This window comes from Mesoplodon mirus, assembly GCF_964341445.2.
Source record: "Mesoplodon mirus genome assembly, chromosome: 2".
In the NCBI taxonomy this organism is placed as follows: Eukaryota; Metazoa; Chordata; class Mammalia; order Artiodactyla; family Ziphiidae; genus Mesoplodon; species Mesoplodon mirus.
Window position 1 is genome coordinate 93,841,032 of NC_138977.1, and position 22,393 is coordinate 93,863,424.

General features: G+C 42.0%; 1 protein-coding gene and 1 long non-coding RNA gene across 2 annotated transcripts in view; both read left to right on the top strand.

Moving 5' to 3' along the window:
* The window catches only part of SPMAP2L (sperm microtubule associated protein 2 like), a gene marked incomplete at its 5' end in the record, with an annotated part of 37,620 nt that extends 35,756 nt beyond the window's left edge, over positions 1-1,864 (top strand). The window contains one exon of the mRNA XM_082642993.1: positions 1,461-1,864. Within this exon, the coding sequence (XP_082499119.1) occupies positions 1,461-1,602 (142 nt within the window). The 3' untranslated portion in view covers positions 1,603-1,864. The remainder of the gene's footprint in view (positions 1-1,460) is intronic.
* Positions 1,865-12,405: 10,541 nt separating this feature from the next.
* Positions 12,406-21,439, top strand: LOC309796352. The gene is made up of 3 exons (XR_014292430.1): positions 12,406-13,145; positions 19,501-19,665; positions 21,039-21,439. It is a non-coding gene; the product is annotated as an uncharacterized lncRNA (long non-coding RNA).
* Positions 21,440-22,393: the final 954 nt, after the last annotated feature.

Genomic DNA, 22,393 nt, shown 5'->3' on the forward strand with positions numbered 1-22,393 from the left:
TCTATTAATATACAGTATCTATAAGCAGAAAAGATATGTACACATGAAATTTAGAATTAATATACAAGTTAGTTAATAAAATTTTATTTGAATAGTGCTTTGTAACTTAATAAAATGACTTATATTCTCTTATTTAATCTTCATAACCACCATAAGATGTATGATTTTCTCCATCTTCTAGAACACTCAGGTACTTCTGGTTGTTGGCAGAGTAAGGCATAAGTATTATGGTTTGGTGTTAGCCACTCCCACCTCAGAGAATGTTGAATAACTGAGTTATGTCTCTGGTGTCATCCCATCTTTCTTCTTCTTCTTCTTCTTTTGTTTTTTTTGTTTGTTTTATTTGCTTCTTGGACTTCTACCCTTTGCCCTACTCTCCAAGAACATCTTACCTTTGTGCTGCTCACTCCTTCCTTCCACCCACTGTGCCCTCCTTTCTTGGGTCTGATCTCTTCCAAATGCCCCCCTGTTCAAAATCACCTCTTCCTTCTCTGTCTCCAATTCCCAAACTGAACTGCCAGTTCCTGCAAAAGGCAAATCCCAGGTAAGTGCTGGAGGTTCTCTGCCTGTCAGATCTTGGCTGTGTATGTGGGTGGCAGTGGCTGAGTCAGCTCTGTCAGGCAGTAGAGCCGGGGCTGCATAGTCTCAAGCCCCTTAAAAGCATATGTGTGATGGTATAGATGGGTCTCAAGTCTGAGTGGTCAAAAGCAAGGGAAATACAGGCTTAAACCCAGACCAAGGCTTATATTAGCAACCAGCAGACAGAGCCTGGGCAGATGAATGCAGAGCCATGTCTATGAATGTCCTAAAGGAGCAGAGGTCCTTTGGAAAATAATAGAAGCAGGAATGGGACTGTGATCTAAATTAACGCCAGGTTAAAGTAGTCAATATCACTTCTTTTTCCACTAATGATAATATTTTGATAATGGAAAGATTGAAGGGCAGGAGTGATAAGAAGAACAATATTATTATCTTAAATAAAATCTTAATAAACAAAACCTGATAATGATTAAATAATCTACAAACCATGATCAAGTAGCATTTATTCCTAAGCTCAGAGGTCTTTAACATAAAGAAAAGCGTCATGTAATTTATCCTATTAACTAAAAATTTAGTAAAAATATTTAAATTGTCTATATAGATGCTAAAGAAAATATTTTATTTAAAAAGCAGCAAATTTTCTCTTCATCAGGGTATTTTTTGGTCTATTTAGAAGATGAACTTTATTTATTACAGAAAATTGTCGGTTTTAGAATAGGATATTAGAAGGCAGCTGAAAACTTGATGGCTTATAACTGTTTCTGATTTCTCCCTGTGTAGAAAATAGTTCAGCAGTGAAGGGATAAACTGTCATACCCGCTCCCCTACACCTGGGGGGTGGGGGTCAGTGTTGGAAATTACTATGGTAATTTGAATTCATGCCTGTTTCGTTCACTTCTTTTCTCTTTTACAACTTGCAGGATTCAGTATTATTACAGCTGTGGTAGAGAGTCTGTAATCTGGGAGATCCCTTCTCCTGCACTGTTTTGCCAACCTTCCAAAAGGATCCAGAAGCTGGCACAGCCCAACAGATTCAAGAAAGTGTATCTAATAAATAGGTAGAGTACCTTGAGAATCTCCATAAATTCTCATCTAATTTGGTGAAAGTCACAATATTGCTGTTCTAATTTTAGTGTATGCAATTTCATAAAATAGAAGTCTACTTGTGTTTCAAAGCATCAGGGTGAAAAATCAAATATTTGCAGCAATTGTGGGTAATCAGAAGATCATCATCAGTAATTACATTTGACTCAAATTGTAGTGAAGCTAAAATTCACACTAAACTTACCATTGTCAGCCAATTAAAAAATATGCAAATGAAACATTACAGGTTTTTTCAATTCATGTTCTCTTACTCCTCTGTGACTGCAAATGCTCTTCCTTCTGCTTTAAATTCTGAAATTCTCCTTGTCTTTAAAAGACAGATTAGGAAATTCCCTGGTGGTCCACTGGTTAGGACTTCACACTCTCACTGCCGAGGGCCTGGGTTCAGTCCCTGCTGGGGGCACTAAAATGCCGTAAGCCATGCAGCATGGCCAAAGAAAAAAAGAGCATAGGTGTTACTTTCCACATGGGAGTTAAGATTGTGATAAGATTATTGGAAAAAATATTAGGTTGCATTAGTGGAATATGTACAGTGTACATGTTCCACCAAGTGTGGAGTGTGATAGTACTACTGTACACTACTTTAATCAGAACACATTAGATATATGTGTCCACTTCTCGATGTTATACCTGAAGAAACTGAAAATAAATTTGAGACTATTCAGAGGTGATGAATGAGATGTTGATTCTTCTGGAAGCTATGTTATATGAACAATAGTTAAGAGAAATAACATGTTTAGCTTAGAGAAGACACTAAAGTAGCAGTGATAGCTATGTTTCAAGGGTCAGCATCTGAAAGAGGAAAGGGAAGTCAAAGTAAAATTACTTAGAACTAGAAGTAGAACAAGGAATTTACAGAGCAGCCGATGTCAGCTAAGTGTAGAAAAATCTTTCTGGTAGCTATGCAGTAATGGAGGCGTTTATTTGGAAAGGTCAACTGCCAACTCCACCCAAATCCCTGAAAATGTTCAAGCACAAACTGGAATGATGACTATACATGGATTTTAGAAAAGATTCCTGTATTCAGGCATAGGTTGAACTGGACAACTTGAGTCTTTTGCCATCATAGAATCCAGCAAAAGTGGCCCAATTCCTCCACAAAATTTGCTTATTTGTCAGTTTATTAAACAAGATCTGTTAATTTAGTTAAAATATGCATGTAAATCTGGTAAAGATCTGTATCTGTAAACTAGAAGAATACTTTAATTATCTGTTACCAATTTTTGAGACACCTGAGATTAACGTTTCATATAAGTGAAACCCCCTTGAGTGCTAAAACTTCCTGTATTTTTAAAAGTTTGTTTCCCTGCTTTCCTAAGGAGATTCTTTTGATACTGAACATACATGTAACCTTTTTCCATTGGCTTGAGATATTTATTATGAACATCAACTATCACATAATAACTTAATTTGGTAAACCTCTCAGAAAGTGTTTAAGTATGAAGCACATTGCTTAGGCTAAGTGGTCTGACCTCTTTAGATTATGATATCCACTTTTCATAGTTTTCCTGTCATTTCTCTTTTTATTGGGAGAATAGTCTCTAAGTAGCCTCTTTTCTGATCTTTTGTGCTCTGGAAACAGATAACCAAGCTTGTTCAGAATTGTATGAGGGGGAAAATGCAAGTGCTTAATGAAAACACACAGGATTGTCCAATAAATGTACTACATGAGCCTGGACTTTGTGACATATATTTTAGCGGATTCACTAGAGGGGCTCAACAGTAGATTTGAGCAGTCAGAAGAAAGAATCAGCAAACTTAAAGATAGGTCAATGAAGATGATCAAGTCTGAGGAACAGAAAGAAAAAAGAATGAAATAAAATAAACAAAGCCTCAAAGCCCTGTAAGACAGCATCAAGGGTATTAACATATTGATAATGGGAATTTCATAAATAGAGTAGAGAGATAAAGGGGCAGAAGGAATATTTAAAGAAACAATGGCCAAAAGCTTCCCAGCTTAGATGAAAAACAACCTTCACATCCAGGTAACTCAACAAACTCCAAGTGTGATATACTCAAAAAGATCTACAACCTGACGCATCGTAATCAAACTGTCCGCCATCAAAGACAAAGAGAGAATCTTGAAAGCAGCAAGAGAAGTGACTCATCATATGCAAAGGATCTGCAATAAGATTAACAGGTGACCTCTCATCAGAAACCAGAGAGGCCAGAAGGCAGTGGCATGACATATTTAAAGCACTAAAGAAAAGTACTGTCAGCCAAGAATACTCTAGCTAACAAAACATCCTTCAAAAATAAAATTAAGACATTTCCACTTAAACAAAAACTGAGAAAATTCATCACCAGCAGACCTGCTTTACAGTAAATACTAAAGGGAGTCCTTCAGGCTAAAATGAAAGGACACTAGACAATAACTTGAATCCACATGAAGAAATAAAATTGAGTTAACTACATAGGTAAATATAAAAGATAGTATACATGTATTTTTCTGTTTGTAACCCTTTTATTCTCCTACCTAATTTAAAAGACAACTACATAGGACTTCCCTGGCAGTCCAGTGGTTAAGACTCCATGCTCCCAACGCAGGGGGCGCAGGTTCAATACCTGATCGGGGAATGAATATCCCACATGTCATGTGGCATGGGCAAAAAAAAAGACAACTGCATAAAGCAATAATTATAAATCTGTGTTGATGGACATACAGTGTATTAAAAAACAGCCCAAAGAGGGGAGGGAATGGAGTGATATTAATCTGAATTAGATTGTTATAAGTTAAGATATACAGGGCAACAACTAAGAAAATAATTTTTTAAATATAGTAAAAGAAATAACAAGGAATTTAAAGGGTACACTAGAAAATATCTAACATGGAAGAAGGGAGGAATGGAGGAATAGAGGAATAAAAAGATGTAACATGTGAAAAAAGCAAAATGGCAAGCATAAATTTCATGTTATGAGTAATTGCATTAAATGCAAATGAACTGAACAGTCCAATCAAAAGGCAGGGATTGACAGAATGGATTAAAAAAACGTACTCAAGGGCTTCCCAGGTGGCGCAGTCGTTGAGAGTCCACCTGCCGATGCAGGGGACACTGGTTCGTGCCCTGGTCCGGGAAGATCCCACGTGCCACGGAGCGGCTGGGCCCGTGAGTTGTGGCCACTGAGCCTGCGCGTCCGGAGCCTGTGCTCCGCAACGGGAGAGGCCACAACAGTGAGAGGCCCGCGTACCGCAAAAAAAAAAAAACAAAAAAAATGTACTCAGTAGTATGCTGTCTATAAGACACATACTTTAGATTCAAAGAAATATATAAGCTGAAAGGAAAAGGATGAAAAAAGATATACTATGAAAACTAACTAAAGTGAGTGGATATACTCATATTGGACGATTAGATTTTAAGACAAAGAAGGACATTTTATAGTAATGAAATGGTCAATCCATTAGAGAACTACAACAATTATAAACATATATATACCTAACAACAAGAACCCAAAATAGATGAAGCAAAACCTGGTAGAATTGAAAAGAGAAATAGATAATTCAACAAGTTGAGTTTTTCAATACTCTACTTTCAATAATAGAAAGAATAACAAGCAGAAGATCAACAAGGAAATAGAAGGCTTGAATAATACTATAAACCAAAAATACCTAATTGACATTTATAGGACACTATACCCAACAAAAGCAGAACACACATTCTTCTCAAATACACATGGAATATTCTCTAGGATAGATCATATATTAGGTCATAAAACAAATGTCAATAAATTTATAAGAATTGAATTCATACAAAATCTGTTCTCTGACCACAATGATGAAATTAGGAACCAATAGCAGAAGAAAAAATTTAAATATGTGTAATTAAATACACTCCTAGGGGCTTCCCTGGTGGCGCAGTGGTTGAGAGTCCGCCTGCCGATGCAGGGGACGTGGGTTCGTGCCCCGGTCTGGGAAGATCCCACATGCCACGGAGTGGCTAGGCCCGTGAGCCATGGCCACTGAGCCTGCGCATCTGGAGCCTATGCTCCGCAACGGGAGAGGCCACAACACTGGGAGGCCCGTGTACCGCCAAAAAAAATTTAAAAAAAAATTAGTAGCAATTCTAAATAGCTTCTTTTGGAACTAGGAAGAATTTTATATAACTATATAGATTATATAATTATGTAATTTAAAGTATATATAATTTTTTACCTCAACCACCTTTTTTTTTGAGGTGAAATTGGTATATGACACCATATGGTAGATTTGAACTTGAGTTTTGGAATCAGACCTTGGTTTGTATCCCACGTGGATCATAAAAATTCCCTAACTCCCTGTGCCTCAGTTTCTTTATGTATAAAGTGAGCTCCTGTGGCATTATTGTAAAGAGTAAATAAGAACATTATGTAATAAAGTATGAATTGGAAAAAATTGTTTAAAATTTAGCTCCTTTTGCCTTCTAAGGGGGGAGCGGCATAATTCATATCACTGGGAAAAGAAATATCTTTATGGCTTGATTCATACATTAAATGAATGTTTGTTTGATGTCTTTGCTTTGCCAGGCACTGTGCTAGGCACTGAAGCTATCATAGTAAGCCAAACATATATGGGCTCTGCTCTCATAGGCTATTTAGCCAACTGAGAGACATGGAGGTTATTCAAACATTCACAAATAAATGTAAAATACAGCAATGGCAAGTGCTATGAAGGAGAGGTTATAGTGCTATAAGATGATGGAATAGAGAACTTTGACTCCCTTGGGAAGGTGAGGGAAGGATTCTTTAATGAAAGGATGTTGGGCTGGAATCTAAAAATTAAGTAGTGTTAACTAACAAAGAAAGGACAGGAAATCAGTCCAGGTAGTGGGAAATGTGGTTAGTGGATATTTGTTGATTTGGGGGCGACCCTGCACCCATTCCTCCTCCTTCTGGTAAGAACTCCCAATTTTCTTTGGGGGATTTCTCTTCATCGATAAAGGTTTATTGAGACTTTTATTCCAGGTACCCTGGCCAAGGGATGGGCATGTGACCTGAGCCAGCTCATTGAACTGTCCTCTGGGGCTTTGGATCATGGGCAGAGTGGTGCAGAGGCAGGGGTAGTTGGAGGCGGTTGTTCCCAGTAGTGGTGCCCTGATGAGACTTCACTGTTCTCCTCCTACTTTTGATACCTGGAGCTGCCCTGGCCCCCACCACAGCCCTCCCCTGTTCATCTGCCTCAGGAGCTGTGCACAGCCTTGCAGTAAATCCCCTGTGGCAGATGGGTAGAGGTGTTGGGGACTGAAAGGCCAGCGTGGCTCAGATGGGAAGAAAAAAGGGGTTGTGTGATCAGTGAGGAGGCAGCGGATGGAAGCCAGACTGTACAGGGCCCTGGAGGCCACCTTGAAGATTTTAGTCTTTATACTAAAACCAGTGGGAGCTGTTGAAATAATTTAAGCATGAGGTTAATGTAACCATGGTTGCCTTTTGAAAACATTACTTCTACAAATAAATTGGGGAGGGGGCACTGGAGGTAGATAGACCAAGTTAGGAGGCTACTTAGTAGATCAGATGAAAGATGAAAATAGTTTGGTGGTACCATGGTGGAGATGCAAGGAAGAGACAGGCCTTGAGAGATATTTGAGGAGGTGTATTTTCACAGGATTTGGTGATGGATTGGATATGGGGTTGGGGAGAGAAAAGCATTCAAGATAATTCCTTGATTTCTAACTTATGAAACAAGATAGATAGTGAGGATCTGGATATACAAGTGGACAATGGCCAGGCCACATATGACAGTAGAACTCTGACTCACCACCTGTGCAGCAACCAGGTCAGGAATCCAAACCACAGCCTCTGCAGCAATCAGCCCAGAATGGTCAGGATCTGGCCAGTGGTCCCAACTGATACCTATTTTTTTGCCCCCACTTCCATCTCAGGCCCAAGTAGAGAAAGCCAAATATATTCCCCAAGCCAATCACATAGGATGCCGTGTTTCTAGTTAGGTGGTCTCCACCTTCCCCATGCCAACAGGGTCTAGCAGAGTATTCCCAAAGCCTCCGTCCCCTGTCCCCTTCCCCCCCCCCACTCTAAAGCTGTCCCACTCCTCTGCCTTTGAGTCTCTGCCAACTGCAAGTGATGGTGGCTGACTCCCTGGCCATAGCAGGCTCTGAATAAATAGCCTGGGTGTGTTCTCATTTGACTGATCTTTTCCACAACAGTGAGCCCTTCACTGACGTAGGGAACACCGGGAGATGACCAGAAGAAAAGAGTGGAAAAGCATGAGTTCAGTTCAGGACACTTAGATTAGAGGAAACCTTTGAGACATCTAAAAGGAGATGGCAGCTGCAGGGCTGTATTATGACTTTCAGGGACCCTAGGCACTTTTGCTTTTCTGGGTCCTTTCTTCCTTAAAATAATATTAAAAATTATAGTTTATGACTGCATTAGCATAAAGATGAACATATAAATATTATATATTAAGACTTTTTCAAATTAAAAGTTCATCTTTTTTTCTTATATAAAAGGAACTAGGGCTTCCCTGGTGGCGCAGTGGTTGGGAGTCTGCCTGCCGATGCAGGCAGGCAGGGTTCGTGCCCCGGCCTGGGAGGATCCCACATGCCGCGGAGCGGCTGGGCCCGTGAGCCATGGCCGCTGAGCCTGCGTGTCCGGAGCCTGTGCTCCGCAACGGGAGAGGCCACAGCAGTGAGAGGCCCGCAAACCGCAAAAAAAAAAAAAAAAAAAAAAAAACCAAAAAGAACTAAAACATTTTTGTAAGCTCCTGAAAATGTTATGGTCTGTAGGCAATGGGCCCACTGTGCCCAATGGAGCAGTCGGCCGGGTTCAGGTAGGCAGTCCTTACATGGGTCTGTGTTGTAGCGTCGAGACCTGAGATCTGCTGCAGGTGTACATGTTCAAGTCATCTCAGTTAGCTGTGGTTGGAGCTACGGGGTAAGGGGAGGACCAGGAGAGGGGGAATCCTGACTTGATATTTGCTGATATTCAAGGATTGCTGTTAATTATATTTAGAAGGGTATTGGTATGGTGGTTATGCTTTTAAAAGCAGTTCTTCTAGAGATGCAAGCTGAGACAATTGTGAATAAAGTGATATCTAGAGTTTGCTTTGCAATAATTCCAGCAGGGGAATGGATGAGGGTATAGAGGAAATGACTCTTGGTTGTGATTTGCTGATTGTTGAAACTAAGTGCTGGAATCCTAGGGTTCATTGTCTAGACTATTCATTCAATAGTCTCTCTTCTGTTAGATATGTTTGAAGTTTTACATAATAAAGTGCAAGATAGGAGGGGAGCTAGGATGGACAGTTACAGGTCTCAGCAGAGGCTTGAGGGGCCTGAGCAACTCAGAACTCCCCCAACACCGCACACCAATCAGGTCTGCTTCACTCCCACACATTCGGTGTTAGGGCTGTTTAAGGGGCGAAATCAAGGCAATGTGTCATATTCCATGGCTGGGGACAGTGGGGGGAAGAACTAGCACATACAAGATGGTGAGGTAGTTTATAATGTGGTGGAAATAGGATCGTGGATTTACAACCCACTAGAAATAAGGTAAAACGAGATAAACCACCCCAAATCCAGGGGAATGGGAGGGACTCAGGACTTTCCCCACACTTCTGGTGGGGGAGGGATTTTGAGTCAACTCTAATTAAATTTTCAAAGGTCAGGATACCTCTGTCGACCTCTAGGTTGCAAGTGCTTGACACACAAGATGTGAACAAGTGGGAACAGAGAAGGTGTTAAAGACTTGTTTGTTAACCTGGATTTGGTTGAAGGAAGAAAAATTGGAGCATAAATATTACATGGCTTCCTGCAGTCTAGGAGAGAGGGGGTGAGAGGGGGGGTACAAATTATTTAACTTCTCAATGAAAAAGGGCTAATAGTGTTTGCTGTCGAGATTTGGAAGTTTCCAGTAAATTATACCCATTCTTTCCCTGCCTGAGTTCAGAAACAATTGAGAAACTGAGGCAGATGGAGTTCAAAACAACTCATTTACAATTGGTAAAGCTGTTTGGAGAAGGTGACTTTGGTGGACCAATTGGATTTCTAATATCCCCCTCCTCCTGAACTGAACTGAGCCTCTGGCTCAATTCACCAGGCACACCTGCCCCCGGAGCAGGCTGAACACACTCTGGGATCTCAAGGAGGGAGAAATGCACTCCTTCTCCTAGATTCACCAGCAGAGGAGTCACTGGTCCCATGGGAGGAAATAGGGGTGGTGAGGGCAAAAACCAGGAAGTTCTTCTCTGGGGAATTCTCCCTCTCCACATGGAAACGGGAGCACTGGGAGATAAATGTTCATCTCTAACACCTACCTCACTGGGTTCTTGTGAAGTATTGTACTTAGCACAGTATCCAGTACATGGTAAGTAGGTTTTCTTTTCTTAGTCATTAGTATTAGTGGATATTAAGATGCTTCTCACGTCTTTTTGGATAATGGAGTTTACTTCCTCTGGTGGTACCCATTGCAGTCCCAATGAATACACAATCCTTCTGTCAAGAAGTGGAGTCCACTTCCCCATGCCTTGAGTCTGGGGTGCCTGTGACTTGCTTAGACCAACAGAAGGTGGCAGAAGTGACATTGTATGACTTCCAAGTCCAGGCCCCGAGCAGCCTTGCCTTCTTGGCACGCTGCTCCAGAGCCGCATGGAAAGAAACGCAGCCTCCCTGAGAGACCTCATAGCAAGAGAAGTCCAGACCTCCCCTCTGAGCCCAGCGGCCAGCTCGCCCTCTGCTGAATGCATCCATGTGAGGGAGCCAGCAGGACCAGCAGGACCAGCAGAAGGACTGCCCGGCCAACCCACAGAAAGGTCAGGAAGGAAAATGATGGTTTTAAGCTCCTGTTTGGGGTTGGTTTGTTATTCAGCAGTGTGGAACTGAAACAGTGAACAAGCTGGTGGAGTAAGAGACTGAAGCCGTGGGTGGTAGGGAGGGCAGCAAGGGGTTCGGACTGCAGCCAGCTGATTTTCATGGGTTTGTGAGCGAGTACTTGGTTAGGGTCTGCTAAAGGAGCAGGCACACACTTCTCCCTCAATCAGCTGTTTTTAGTGCCTTTATCAACTTGTGTGAACTAACCTACAGCAGACCTGAACTTAAGTGACCCCTGATTGGCCAGTAAGAAACTGCATGAACTGAGGCAGAGGAGTGGGCTGGTCATTAACAAAGCCGGGCCTCCCACCTTCCCTAACTCTCCCCTCCTCCTTCGGAGGGCTTTGCTTCCTGAGGACCTATCTGAGGAGGTCCTGGCCTATGACCACCCTTAGAGACATAGCACAGGCAGTAAGAAGAGGGAGCCTGAAGGCATGCATTCTTTCACAGTTTGTGTTGGTTTTTCTTCTCAGTCTGGGAGGTGCTGCCAGGTGGGAAAACTTCCCCACCCATAGCAGCATGCATCTGCCTGCCTGCCTGCCTGCTCTCTGTTGCCAGGGCGTGGTCTGTTGGAACTGCCAGGATGTTGGGCATCCTAGGCTGGATTGCAAGACAGGGCAGGCAGAAGGCTGGAGACAGAGAAAGGGGGCTGGGGGAGCAGGGCAGCAGAAAGAAGCAGCTAGACTTCAGTGTGAAGTGGGGAGCAGATTCACCCCAGGATACCAGGGACATGAAGGCAGTGGGCGGGCAGCTGCTCTGTGAACAGGGAGAGGGTGACAGGCTTGGGCAGATGGACATCAAAGGAAAGCAGTAACAGACCCCAGGTAACACACCACGTTTCCTGTAATGATCTAAGCAGGCAGGAGTGCCCTGGGGCTTGGATAGTTTAAAAGCACCACATTCCTGGCTTCAGCAAAGCTTAAAGCATGGCCTAGGTCAGGGAGCCATTTTAAGTTCTAGCTTCTCTGGGATTTTTAAGTGACCTGTGATTGTCTAGTAAGAAGCTGCATGAATTGAGGCAGAGGAGTACATTGCTCGCTGACAGCCGAGCCTCCCACCTTACCTACCTCCCCCCTCCTCCTTCCAGGAACTAAGGACCTATCTGAGGAGGTCCTGGCCTATGACCACCCTTGACAGCAGAGACATAGCACAGGCAGTAAGGAGAGGTAGCCTGAAGGCACACGTTCTTTCACAGTTTGTGTTGATTTTTCTTGGTTGATCGCTGGTAGAGAAAGAATAAGTGACTGTATTATATGATTTCATATAATACAGGGAGGCAGTGTAGATGTGGCTGGGAATGTGCTTTCTGGAATCAGAATGGCAGGATTTGAACCCTGGACCCACCACTTACTAGCTCTGTGTCTTTGGATAAATTAACTAACTCCTCTGGGCCTCAATTTCCTCACTTGCAAAATGGAGCTAAGAATAGTGCTGTCAAATGCTGCTCCCCAAAGCACCACCAAAGAGCTTGTGGACAAAGCAAAGCTGAGTTAATAGCTTACTGAGATAAGGAAGATCCCTACCTCAACAGAGTTTTAGCAGCATCTAGTAAAGAGAGGGCAGTGGTGGGGTATTTATAGGTTTTCGGCTTGTTTAGGATTGAGCAAGGGCTTGACAGACACAGCAGGGTGAGGGTTTCCAAAGGAGTCTGAGAATTGATGAGACCAGTGGAGTACTTTCATGACAATAACAAAAGTTGTGTGTAACTTCATCTTCCTGGGCAAGAGTTTCCAAAGACCTATTACTGAAGGCAGTGGGTAAAAGTCATGCTAATGTAGACAGTGATCTGTGTAGGCACAGATGATTTAGGTTCAAGTTCTCCCATTTACCTCCAGTATTGCTGTGAGGATTAAATGAGACAATGGATGAAGTGCTCTAAGTATAGTCATAGCACTTGATAAATATTCAGTGATTATTGCTATTAGTAGCATTATTTTCCATTCCAACCCCCATTTCTCTTGCCAGTTTGCTAGTGCATAAAATTCCACCTCCAGAATTGTTTTCTCATAACGTAAGGCTTTATCCCTTTTTTAAAATGCAAACACAGGCAGAAAGGGTACCTCACTAAACCTAATCAGGCATTTACACCTCAGCATGGAGGAGTTTATAAAATCCTAAACAGGAAGCCTGGAAGCTTAGAATATAAGCTTTACTAATCCCTTAGGAGAAATAGCCCCATACATCCTTAAGCTGTTCTTAAGGAGCCTTGCACATGCCCAATTACATGCAAGACTAAGGACAGTAACACTAGGTCCAGAACATCTGAATTTCCCCCTTTCAGTCTGGTGTCAGGCTGCTCCCATCTCGTAAGATGCTCTTACCTCCTTGGCATTTGTGCTTGCCCAGGGTTCTCCAGAGAAACAGAACCAGTAGGGGATTTTCTTCCTCCCTCCCTCCCTCCCTCCCTCCCTCCCTCCTTCCCTTCCTTCCTTCCTTCCTTCCTTCCTCTCTCACTTTTTATCTCTTTCTTTTCTTTCATCCTATCCATCTATCTAAATGGGATTTATTATGAGGAATCGGCTCACAAGATTATGGAGGCTGAGAAAGACCCATGATCTGCTGTCTGCAAGCTGGAGACCCAGCAAAGCCAGTGGTGTAATTCATTTGGGGTCTGAAGGCCTGAGACCCAGGGGAGCTGATGATATAAATCCCAGTCTGGGGGCTTGACGTGATGAGATGAGATGTCCGAGCTCTAGCAGTGAGGTAAGAAAAAAAGAAGGAAATTCCACCTGTTTCTGCTTTTTGTTCTACTCAGGTCCCCAGTGGATTGGGTGAAGTTCATCCACATGGAGGAGGGCCATCTACTGAGTCCACCAATTCAAATGGTTAATCTCATCTGAAAACATCCTCACTGACACACCCAGAAAAAATGTTGGGTCTGGACAACCCATGGCCAGTCAAGCTGACATATAAAACTAACCGTCTCACCCAGTCATAGAGAGGAGGTGGGAATTTGCAGGTGGAAGAGGTATGTGTCATTATCTCTAGAGAAGGAATAAGGTATCTTTTTGAAATCACACACCACCAGTGAAGCTCCTTAGGTTAGGCAGTTAGTAAGCTGCCCCACTTTACCCGAAGTACCTACACTCAGTCATCTCTTCTGCAGGTTCCCACATCATGACAACAGGCTCTAGACCTGGGGAGCTTAGCCCTGGCTATACCTTAGAGTCAACAGGGCAGCTTAAGAAAATACCTAAACCGGGGCAGCTTAAGAAAATACCTAAACCAGGTCTGCCCATGCAAACCCTTACCGTCCAACACTCAAGCATCTGAACCAAAATATTAAGGTGAGGCCCAGGCACTGCTCTTTTTCAAAAGTTGCCCAGGTGATGCTGATACACAGCTTGAAGAAGCACTGTTCCAGATCAGTGCTATTCAAACTTTAGCTGCACAAGAGTCACTTAGAGGACTTGTTCACACACAGATTTGGGGGTTTCATTCCCCAGAGATTCTGATTCAGTAGGTCTGGGTTAGGGCTTGAAAATCAGTACTTCTGAGATGCTCCCAGGTGATATTGATGCTATGTATTGGTTTTCGGAGGGCTGCCATAACAAAGGACCACAGCGTGGGTGGCTTAAACAACAGAAATTTATTTTCTCACAATTCTGGTGTCTAGAAGTCCAAGATCAAGGTTTCAGCAAGGTTGGTTTCTTCTGGGTGTGTGGACCCCACCACTTTGAGTAGGAAGGCTCTAGATTCCACAGATCAAAGAGACAGTATGGGTTCACCAGTTAAGAGTCATTTGTAAGAAATATGATCCCTAATGGAATGGCTTCTTTTATATATTCCTTTGATATTAATGAGATCTCTGAATTCTCTTTGCCCTTCCCTCTAGAGTGAAGTGAGCAAAGGGTAGAGAGGTAGACAGAGAGGTCTGAGGTCAGAGAAATAGCCAGGAACCAGGGCTTTGTAGACTATTATGAGGTCTTTTCACAGAAGAAGGAGATGAGGGCTCTCCATATTGTGACCTTCTGCTGAATATTCCAAGCTGTGGGAGATCTTCATATATTAAGATCTTCCTTTACCATCGTTCGTCAGCCAACTGAGATGTTCCACGGCAAGGTATCTGCGTTTTCCTTTGCCCATTTCCCTGTTTTAGTTTAAAATAGGTTAACATTTTAAAGAAAATTTTTTATTGTGGTCAGAATACTTAACATGAGATCTACCCTCTTAACAAATTTTATATGTACAATACCTCATTGTTGACTACAGGTACAATGTTACGTACACCAGGTCTCCAGAGCTTATTCATCTTGTTGGACTGAAAATTTATGCCTGTTGGTTAGCAACTCCCCACTTCCCCCTCCCCCTAACCCCTAATACCGTCATTCTACTCTTTAATTCTATGAATTTGCCTGTTTTAGATACCCCATATAAGTGGAATTACGCAGAATTTTCTTTCTGTAACTGGCTTATTTCACCTAGCATAATGTCCTCAAGGTTCCTCCATGTTATTGCATATAGCAGGATTTCCTTTTCTTTTTTTAAAGGCTGAAGAGTATTCCATTGTATGAATATACTACATTTTCTTTATCCATTTATCTGTTGATGTTCTTTCCATATGTTGGCTATATGACAGGCAACAAAAACAAAAATAAACAAGTGGAAGGACCTCAACCTCAAATTCCTCTGCACAATAAAGGAAACAATCAGCTGAGTGAAAAGGCAATCTAGAGAATGAATGGGAGAAAATATTTGTAAGCCATGTATCTGAAAAGGGGTTAAGCTGATAAGGGGTTAATCTCTAAAATATGTAAAAAGAACTCCTACAACTCCATTGTAAAAAGAAAAAAAAAAAAAAGCTAGTCTACATAGGTTTGATACACATGGAGTGGCTCTTGTAGAATAAAATCATAGGCAGCATTAGCACACACTGCAGAGTCACAGCTAAGGCCGGCTGGCTGGGATTCTGCAGCATCTACATTTACCTACATGAATGTAAGAAGTTAGCTGGAAAACTGCTGTTTCAAAGCCTCCCCCTGGGCCTTCCTGCAGCAGCGAGTTGTAAGTCCTGCATGGGAAATGGCAGACCACAGCTACAGCCTGCCTGCAATGTACGCAAAGTAACTTCTCAAGGAAAATAAAGTCATAGCCCAAGAATCAGACTGATTCTTGCACAGCCAGGATGAAACCTTTTTAAGTTAGTTGCTGTTGTCCAGCTCCTTGGAAGTTTTTCATGTTGAAAAAAAGAAAATACTTGGATGTTAACTAGACCTATTGTGATCATTTTGCAATGTATACAAATATAAAATAATTATGTGTGCACCTAAACTAATGTGTGTCAACTACACCTCAATTTTCTAAAAAAAAAAAACAAAAAGAACAAAACACATCTTATATTACACACACACAAAAAATTTTTTTTGATGATCAGATAAAATGAGTTGCAGCTTTAAGGGGACAAAATAAACTCGTGTTTTTAAGGCACATGACTTTCAGCGGGGCAGGCTGAGGGCTGCATTTAGCTGTGGAAATGCATTGTAAGCAAATGTGACTTTCGTGAATCTAAAATGTTAGAAAGGAAAAACTTTTCCTCTGCTCTGTTGGGTTTAGTGTCTGTGGGCCTGTGAGTTAAACTGACACAAGAGATTAACAGGAGAAAAAGGTTTATTCATATGTATATGAAAACCAACAAAAGCAGTAGTGGCTCTTTAAAGAGTTAAATTTAGAGGTTTATAGACTAACTTAGTAGGGACAAGGGAGGGAAGAAAAAGGTGTTATGGGAAGACAAATAGGTTTCTTTAGGAAAGACAAGTGGATTTTTAGGAGAACAAATGAGAGATAAGAAAGTTGGTGATGGGCTTCCCTGGTGGTGCAGTGGTTAAGAATCCACTTGTCAGTGCAAGGCACACAGGTTTGAGCCCTGGTCCGGGAAGATCCCACATGCTGCGGAGCAACTAAGCCCGTGCGCCACAACTACTGAAGCCCGCGCACCTAGAGCCCGTGCTCCGCAACAAGAGAAGTCCCCGCAGTGAGAAGCCCGCACACCGCAACTAGAGAAAGCCCGCACGCAGCAACGAAGACCCAGCGCAGCCAAAAACTACCCCAGACGGGATTTATGGCAGCCTCATTTCCCAGACGTTGCTGCTTTTAGTCAGATAAGGGAAGCTCTGAGAAGGCTTCTTTCCACATCTGTTGGATCTCAAATGTCTTCAGCTTAAAATAATCTTCATATCAGCTCTAGGTCCCCACAATAGTAGTATGAGACAGAAATACTGTCTTGCTGCATAAGGAAGTGACTTGTAAACTGTTCTCTGTTGCTGCCTAGCACCTGGCAGTGCCCCTTTAGCTGGCAAGCTGTAATCCTCTTCATCCTCCATGTCAGGAGAGCTATGGTTATTTGAAGACATCTGAAATTCTCTTTGAAATTTAGCATTTATTACATTGTTATTCTCACATATGCTATTACTATAATTTGAAAGATTTTATAAATCCTATAAAAATATTATTCAAGTTATGATATTGCTAAAATCAGGGCTTGAAAAACGCAACCATAAATCAAAAAGTTCAGAATAAAAGTTAGATAAAATGGTATGAATAAGGCCAATCAACCAAATTAATACTATGCTATTAATTTAAGAGATAGCCCTATAGGAAAAATTTTAAATAGTGCTTAAAAATTAAAAGCAACATTAAAGTAAAAATGTGCTCCAATAGTTATAGACTTTTGTACTCTACAGATGCATTCCTCATACTCTTTATTCCTTTGGTAAAATGAGCTTGATTTATGAGAGATCTCCCAAAATTTGTTCCTTGAGTAAAATATGACCTCTGTATAAGAGGGTGGACAAAAGCTAAGACATCATTTAGTTCATGAGTAAAGAATCAAATTGCAATTCAATGGCAGTTGTTTATGTAGAAGAGCTAGAAGTTGAACAAACATCTCAAAACTGTAGGGCAATTAATTCTGCAAACTCATGGCAACTATAAAGTAATTCATCCTTAAAATTATGACAAGATCAGAGATGATAAGTATGTGAACTCTGCTTGAGTCCACATAGAAATAGATTTATGAAATAGTTCACATAGAAATAGTTCACATAGAAATAGATCTATGAAATAATGTTGATTGAAAACAATTATTGATAGAATTCAAAATAGTACAGTTATTTTAGCTATGGACAAAATACAAGCTTGTCTACTGATAAAGATGGGGACTTAATTTAAACCTATGTAAATAGTACCTATATTCATTGGGTCCTCATTTTCTCCAGAGTTGTCTGTGTTAATGATAAAAGCAAATTGGAGTGGTCACCAGCTTTGGGAGGGGAAGGGAGGGAGGATAAATTGATGGAGCACAGGGGATCTTTAGGGGAATGAAACTATTCTGCATGATATTGTAATGGTGATGTATATCACTGTACATTTGTCAAATCCATAGACTATACAACACAAGGAGTGAAACCTAATTTAAACAATGGACTTTAGTTAATAATAATTATCAGTATTGGCTCATCAATTATAACCATTGTACCACACTAATACAAGATATTAGTAGCAGGAGAAATTGGGGGGTGGGGAGTAGCGGTGAGGAAGTATATGGGAACTCTGTACTTTCCACTCAATTTGTCTGAAAACGTAAAACTGCCCCCCAATTAATAAAGTCTATTAATTAAAGAAAAAAACTAAATTGGTGGACAAAGAGATTGCTGATTCTTGGGAAAATCTTGAATCATCCAACACAAATCAGGCTAAAACATGCTTTCGGTTCTTTATTTACTTTGCTTAAAGGTGCATTGTTTATTTTGCAAGGGCGTAAGGATTAAGAACAAAATGAGAGCAATAGACTGTCTTGCACCCGTTGCCAAAATAAGCTTTCCCATTTGGTTGACTATCATGAACCTTAAATCAATCTACTCAGAGGAATAAATTTCACCCTTTATAGGAAAAGTTCCAAATCTTCTTCAATTGATTTAGGAAGTAAACCCTGCATCTCAGAAATTCTCACTACAGGATTCACCACATCAACAAACATATATGCTTTATTGTTAGTATCTTGTTGATCAGCAATCACACATTTATCTTCATCAGAACACACAGCTTTTGCTCAGGCGGTGAACCAGGTCTGTAAGCCCCTCTCTGCAGTGGAAGTTCCGTAATCCTAGAGAATTCAAACTCGCTCTCACAATCAGACCCCAGTCTCCTCCAGCCCTGGAGCCACTTGCATCCTTCCTCCTCTGGCCACTCACCACCTTCTCTGCCTTGAATCATGGGTGTAAACTCAGGTCTATGAAAAAAACATGTCTTTATTCTCTCCAACTCAGCTTGCTTTCCGACCTCAAGCTTTATTCCGCCTAGCTGGTGGAAAAACAGCCTTCCGTCTTTCTGGGGTTCCAGGAGCCTCCGAGTGCCAAGATGTTGAGTGGTTGTGGGGGAAGATTCTCTGGACCATGGTCCATGCAGGTCACTGCTTAGACATGTCATCCCTCCCCACACGTTCCCTGCAGGTCCTCCCGCTTTCTGCTGCTTTCCTCCATGACTGGCACGTGGGAGTCTTTGGCAGGGCTGCCTTTGATCCTATCTGCCTCGACACAGCCATTTTCTCTCTGGGATTGTTTCCCTTAGTAGTGACTAGTAGTGACTGTGCTGCAAAGCCAGGCACAGGTCTTTTCTGCTCCTGGAATCCACGACCTCTCATTTTTCCCTCTAGACTCCCACCTGTTAAAAACACTTTCCAGTGTGGGGATGACACAGGTTCTCTTTCTTTAATCTTCTCCACAACACCCCACCCCTAGGATTCCCTAAGGGCTTAAGTTTTTGGAACAAGAAGCAAAAATACTTTCAAACTATATGTTTTCTCCCTTGTACATCCCTTCCTTAAGGCAATGAGGCCAGAGCCTGCTGGGATGGAAGGAAGGGAAAGGAGCCCTACAGAGAAAAAGGAAGAAACCCATATTTCAGAGTATTATTTGGCCATGTATTTTATTTGTATGGAGGCCTTATCTCCCTTAGTATATTTTAGACTGTCTGATAGCCTGAGTTGTTTTCTCATGTCCTCCCTAGCATTTGTGGAGTGAAAAGGTGTGCCCTTGACAGTCTCTGGTTGTTCTTCCTTTAGCCTTGACCAGCTTTGAGGACAGCTCTGGAGCGCTCCTGTGGGGTCGTGATGGTCACATCCCTGCCACTACATCATAAGACTTCCCTTCCTAGTTGCTGCCGGCTATTACATTTTTGGCCACCTTTGGAGACATTGGATACCTCTGAACACAGTTCACCAGAACAGGTGAAATTTAAAACTGTTTTTCATCAAATAGAAAAGGTTTGGTCCAAATCATTAAGAGGATGGTGAATGCTATAACCATATTACTATGGCAGGGGGAGGGAAAGGGTAGAAACCTTCATACATTGAGTCTCCTACCCCAAAATGCCACAGTGCTTCTCCAGAATCCTCACATCAGATGCTCCTCTAGGCTGAAGCACTGAAGACCTGTCTTAAAATGTAAACGTGGGCTTCCCTGGTGGCGCAGTGGTTTGAGAGTCCGCCTGCCGATGCAGGGGACACGGGTTTGTGCCCCGGTCTGGGAGGATCCCATATGCCGCGGAGCGGCTGGGCCCGTGAGCCATGGCCGCTGTGCCTGCGTGTCCGGAGCCTGTGCGCCACAACGGTGGGAGGCCCGCGTACCGCAAAAAAAAAAAAAAAAAGTAAACGTGCTCTTTGGTGATGCTTGTAGATGACCTTGGTTACTCAGTAAAGAGCAAACCCTGAAGGAATGAGACACAGGACAGGTAAGTTTTGATGAAACAAGGTGGGAGGGGGAAAGGAGAAGACCACAGCCTCCCATGGCAGACTGGGGTGAGAAATGGAATATGAAAGGGTCTCAGAAACCAACCCAAAGGTTTGTAATTTTGTCCAAGATGGGTAAGGCCCTGCATCTGTGGTAAGGGGGTGTGTGAGCCCATCAACTTTCTTTTTTGTGAGTTGTCCGATGAGCACTTTATTCATTCTCCCCTCAACTCCGCAGGGAGCCTGCAGCTGTGGTATTTAGCTCCCCCCGGGTTTCCATTGTGTGGGCTGGAGTCCCAGGGCCCTGGTGGCTCACCACTGGGAGGGCACCACGCTGATGGAGAAGGGGGAATAAGCTCTTCTTTGCTCCAAGCACTTCTCCTTGCCTGCTTCCGCTGCCCAGGGCTGATGGGGTTCTCCATGCCCCGCTGCCCCTCACAGCCCTGAACCTTGTCAAGGCCATTAACTTTTTTTTCAGCTGTATCAATCTAAGAATTTTTATTGAGATGTAATTGACATCTAACATTATATTAGTTTCAGGTGTGCAACATAATGACTCGCTATTTGTATGGAACGCTGAGTCTGGGTGCTGAGCAGCCGATCTGGTGAGGGTGGGTCCAGGCCTCATTCACCCCTGCACCCCAGCGCCCAGCCCTGTGTCTGCCACCTCAAGGCCACTTCCGCAATGTTTGCTGTGCTGAAATGAGCTGCATTTAGTCCACATTTGTGGAATTTGGGTCTACCTCCCCAAGCCTTTTAATATCCCCAAATAAGTCTCAGGCTCTGAAAAAGATAAATTGATTTTACTAATTGACTCAGGTGATTCTAATTCTTTGTCTTTGCTTTTCTAATTGTTCTCCGTGCTCCGCAAGCATCAAGGAGTGCAAAGTGCAAAGGAGTAGAAAGCGAAGGGAAAGACCCCTTCTTATCTTCAGACCAGACTCTCATGTGCTTTTGTGGAATAAGTATTTTGTACCAGGACTGGACAACAAAGTGGGTTCCTGATGAGAGAAGATGAAAGGAATGACCGCGTGGCCAGGATGGGGATATCAAAGGCCGCCCTCTCTTCCCTCTGGCCAGCTGCTCAGCTCCGTGGAGCAAAACAACCCTTCTGTCTGGGATTTGTGTTAGACCTGATCCTGCTGTGGCTTTTCCCCAGACTGTGTAAGGCAAGTTCCCTGCTTATTATCCTTGTTTAGACTCAGCTAAACTCATAAACAGGACCTCTTAGGTTGCTGCTATTGTTTTGAAACTTTCTGGGCTTTGAAGATGGTCTGTGATTGATTTATTACTTACAGAACCTCGAATTCTTGGTTCATTAACCCTCACAGCTCCCAACTCTTGGTGCAAATGGAATAACTTAGTTGAAGTGCAGCTGAATTATCTAAACCTGCAAAAGATTTTAAATGGTTGCTGTTTGACCTTGTGGTATATGTATGGCAAACTGTTCTCTGAACCCCATACAGGACATGTAAGAAAGGAGATTTGAAATCAAAACTGTCCTGGGAGTGAGTTGTATGGTCACTTTATGTATATTGCATATTACTTGGTTAACAAAGTCATTTGCCTAAACTTGTTTTGCTTAGACAGATATTATAACTACTTGTATTCTGTAACCTCACACCAATTTGAAGGTATAGCAAACAGTTGTGGGTAAGAGAAAGACGGGAAGAGACAAACTGGTTCAGGTGTTCTGAATGAATGTTTTGGAGATATAGGTGCTACTGATCTAAAATTAGTTATTTGTATTTTATTTTATTATTCCATTACATAGCATATATTGATACAATATATAAGTATATACATTATATTAAATTTAATGTATTCTATTAATATATAATGCATTAATATGAACATATATTTAATTTATTGATAAATATATTACTTTACATTTGATATATTAATATATAACATGTAATGTATGTTATATTAAATATAAATTATATATATTTAATTGGAAGTCCCTTTAGTAAATAAAACAACTTGTTCTGTGATGGCTCAGAGAATACTATTTGGTTAAGCACCTGAATTCCAGTTGCCTTACTTTAGAGGCGAGAGTGCTTCACTGCCAAGCTTTAGTTTAGTTTGTCATTTTTCCTCATTTTGCCTTTGCAGAAAGTCATCATATGAGTTATCTACTTCTGTGTAACAAGCTAACCTACAACAGCTCAGTGGCTTAAAATTGTAAGTGTTTATTATCTCAGTTTCTGTGGGCCTTGAATCTGGG